The sequence below is a fragment of the Amblyraja radiata genome, chromosome 26, assembly GCF_010909765.2.
Source record: "Amblyraja radiata isolate CabotCenter1 chromosome 26, sAmbRad1.1.pri, whole genome shotgun sequence".
Taxonomy (NCBI): Eukaryota; Metazoa; Chordata; class Chondrichthyes; order Rajiformes; family Rajidae; genus Amblyraja; species Amblyraja radiata.
The window spans coordinates 7,726,792-7,729,128 of NC_045981.1; the positions used below are offsets into that span (position 1 = coordinate 7,726,792).

A 2,337-nucleotide genomic window follows, 5' to 3' on the forward strand; every position below is an offset into this window, starting at 1 on the left:
AATCTCATACCAAAAGAAAAAAAGTTTTGACATTAAGACGTCAGATATTTTCAATCCATTATTTCCAGAAATTACTCAGAAGTCTGCAAAATATGCATGCATTTAGTTGCATATGTTCACGCACTAAAACTTGCTCTCAACTATTTAACGTTATAATTGACAAATCAGGTAGATTCACTGCTTTTTCAGCCATTAAATCACCTCCGCACGGGGTAATGTTTATTTTCTGAAGGTGGAAACTCCACTTTGACTTAAGCCAGTTTCACAGATGATAAATTGGCAAAAGGCAGGCTTTACCTGGCACTTTGTGTATTTTTCTGTAAACCAGCACCTGCAGATCTTTATGTCTACAGTTGTATCCAATTCCTGATTCCCATCCCAAAACCCATTTTGGTAAACACGGTGAAATAGTGACCTGCAGATGCTGGTTTACACAAAAGGACACTCCACACAAGTGCTGGAGTAACTCAACAGGTCTGGCAGCATCTCTGGAGAACAGGTGGGTAGATGATGTTTCGGGTCGGGAAGTTCTCGTGTACATGATCGATATTCTGTCCAAGTCCTCCTGTTCCAAACTGACCAGACATGTAAATCCCGAAGATAAACTCAAAAATGCTGGAGTAACTCAGCGAGGCAGGCAGCATCTCTGGGGAGAAGGAATGGGTGACGTTTCAGATCTTCAGACAACATTCTCTGTTTTATCTCGGATTCCGCAGTATTTTGGAGACACGAGGAACAGTACATGGAGCTTGGGTTGCTGGTGGCGCCCACTTACCGGGAGATACCCCGGCGGACGGCGCTCAGTTCCTGGAGCAGCTCAGTTTAATGGAGAAGACCAGGTCCGTCGCGTAGGCCAGGAGGTTGATGCTGAGCAGCACGGTGGACATCAGGCACACTTTCCAGCCGCAGTCCGTCACCCCGGACGCCGTGGCCGCCTGCCGGCTGAGGCGGAAGGTCCAGACGACCAGCGCGGCGCCGTAGGTGAGGGCTCCGAGGGCACTGGCGGCGGCGAGGAGGCGCTCCCTCGGCACCGGGCAGCAGGCCCGACACTCCAGCGCCGTCACCACGGCAACCAGGCTGAGCAGTGCGCAGGCGCCGAGCGCCGCCGCCGCGCCCCCCCACAGCGCGGGGGAGGCCGGGAAGGCGCCGGTCGCCATGGGGACGGAGAGGCCGCAGGCTACGTTCAGCTGCACCACCTTCAGCAACCCCGGGCCCGTGGCCATGTAGCTGGCGGGCCGGCCGCGCCGCGACACACACACCTCGGCCGCGTACGCCACCACGGCCAGGCAGCAGCAGGCGGTGGCGGCCGCGTGGTAGGAGCAGGGCCGGCGGCTCCAGTCCGTATGCCGCAGGCACGGCGCGGCCTGTCCGGCGCCCACCGCCAGCAGCGGGTAGGTGAGCGACGTGGTCAGGTTCATGAGGCCGCAGAAAGCGGCCAGCGCCACCGACAGGTTCTTCCAGGTCGGCGGGAAGAGGCTGTGCAGCTGAGTGAACTCGATGACGAACACGACGAGGGTGGAGGTGAAGGAGATGCACCAGGTGGTGATGGCGAACGCGGTGAAGCCGGCGTCCGTGCCCGGGTTGCCGCCCGCCGTCTGCGACAGGCCCAGAGCCGAGCAGGTAAAGAGTATCTGCAGCAGCCGCGCCACCGCCTTGGGTGAGATCAGCTCACTCGGGTCGCTGAACCTCACCGGCATCTCCACCGGCTGGCACGACGTCTCCCTGGCCAAAGCACCGCTGTCCAGCAGCACCGGGTCTGCGAGAATGCAGCGAGCAAGTCACCAACACATGCGAAGTGACCCCGTTGCATCCTCGCTTGCAGTAGGTATTGGGGGAGGCGGGGTGCACACATTTCCTGTCTCTACGCAGAGCAGAAGAACAATATGATTACCTGATGTGAAACTACCTACTTCCAAACCGCAACAACAGCGCTGCAAGTCACAGGAAGAAGTTGACAAACCACCACTTGCGAGGCGAGTGTATACTTTCAAACATTTAGGGTGGTTATATCACAGCTTACTGTAGCAGTTTGGTTCACAACCCTTGACAACTGGAGTAACTCAACGAGTCAGACAGCATCTCTGGAGATGTTCCCTTTCTCCAGAGATGCTGTCTGACTCAGTTTCAGAGGTCTTTTGTTGTCACGTGTACCAATTAAGGTACAGTGATACTCGATTTACCATGCAGCCATACTAAAAAGCAACAAGAAACACAACTAGTCAGTCTGAAGAAGGGCTTCGGCCCGAAACGTTGCCTATTTCCTTTGCTCCATAGATGCTGTTGCACCCGCTGAGTTTCTCCAGCATTTTTGTGTACCTAAGAAACACAACTACTCGG

General features: G+C 55.4%; 1 protein-coding gene across 1 annotated transcript; it reads right to left on the reverse strand.

Annotated features, from left to right (window-relative positions):
* Nucleotides 1-306: 306 nt before the first annotated feature.
* On the reverse strand, nucleotides 307-1,917 carry LOC116987862 (myeloid-associated differentiation marker-like). The gene has a single exon (XM_033044123.1). The coding sequence runs from the start codon at nucleotides 1,695-1,697 to the stop codon at nucleotides 801-803; it is 897 nt and encodes a 298-aa protein (XP_032900014.1). The 5' UTR covers nucleotides 1,698-1,917; the 3' UTR covers nucleotides 307-800.
* Between the last annotated feature and the right edge of the window lie 420 nt (nucleotides 1,918-2,337).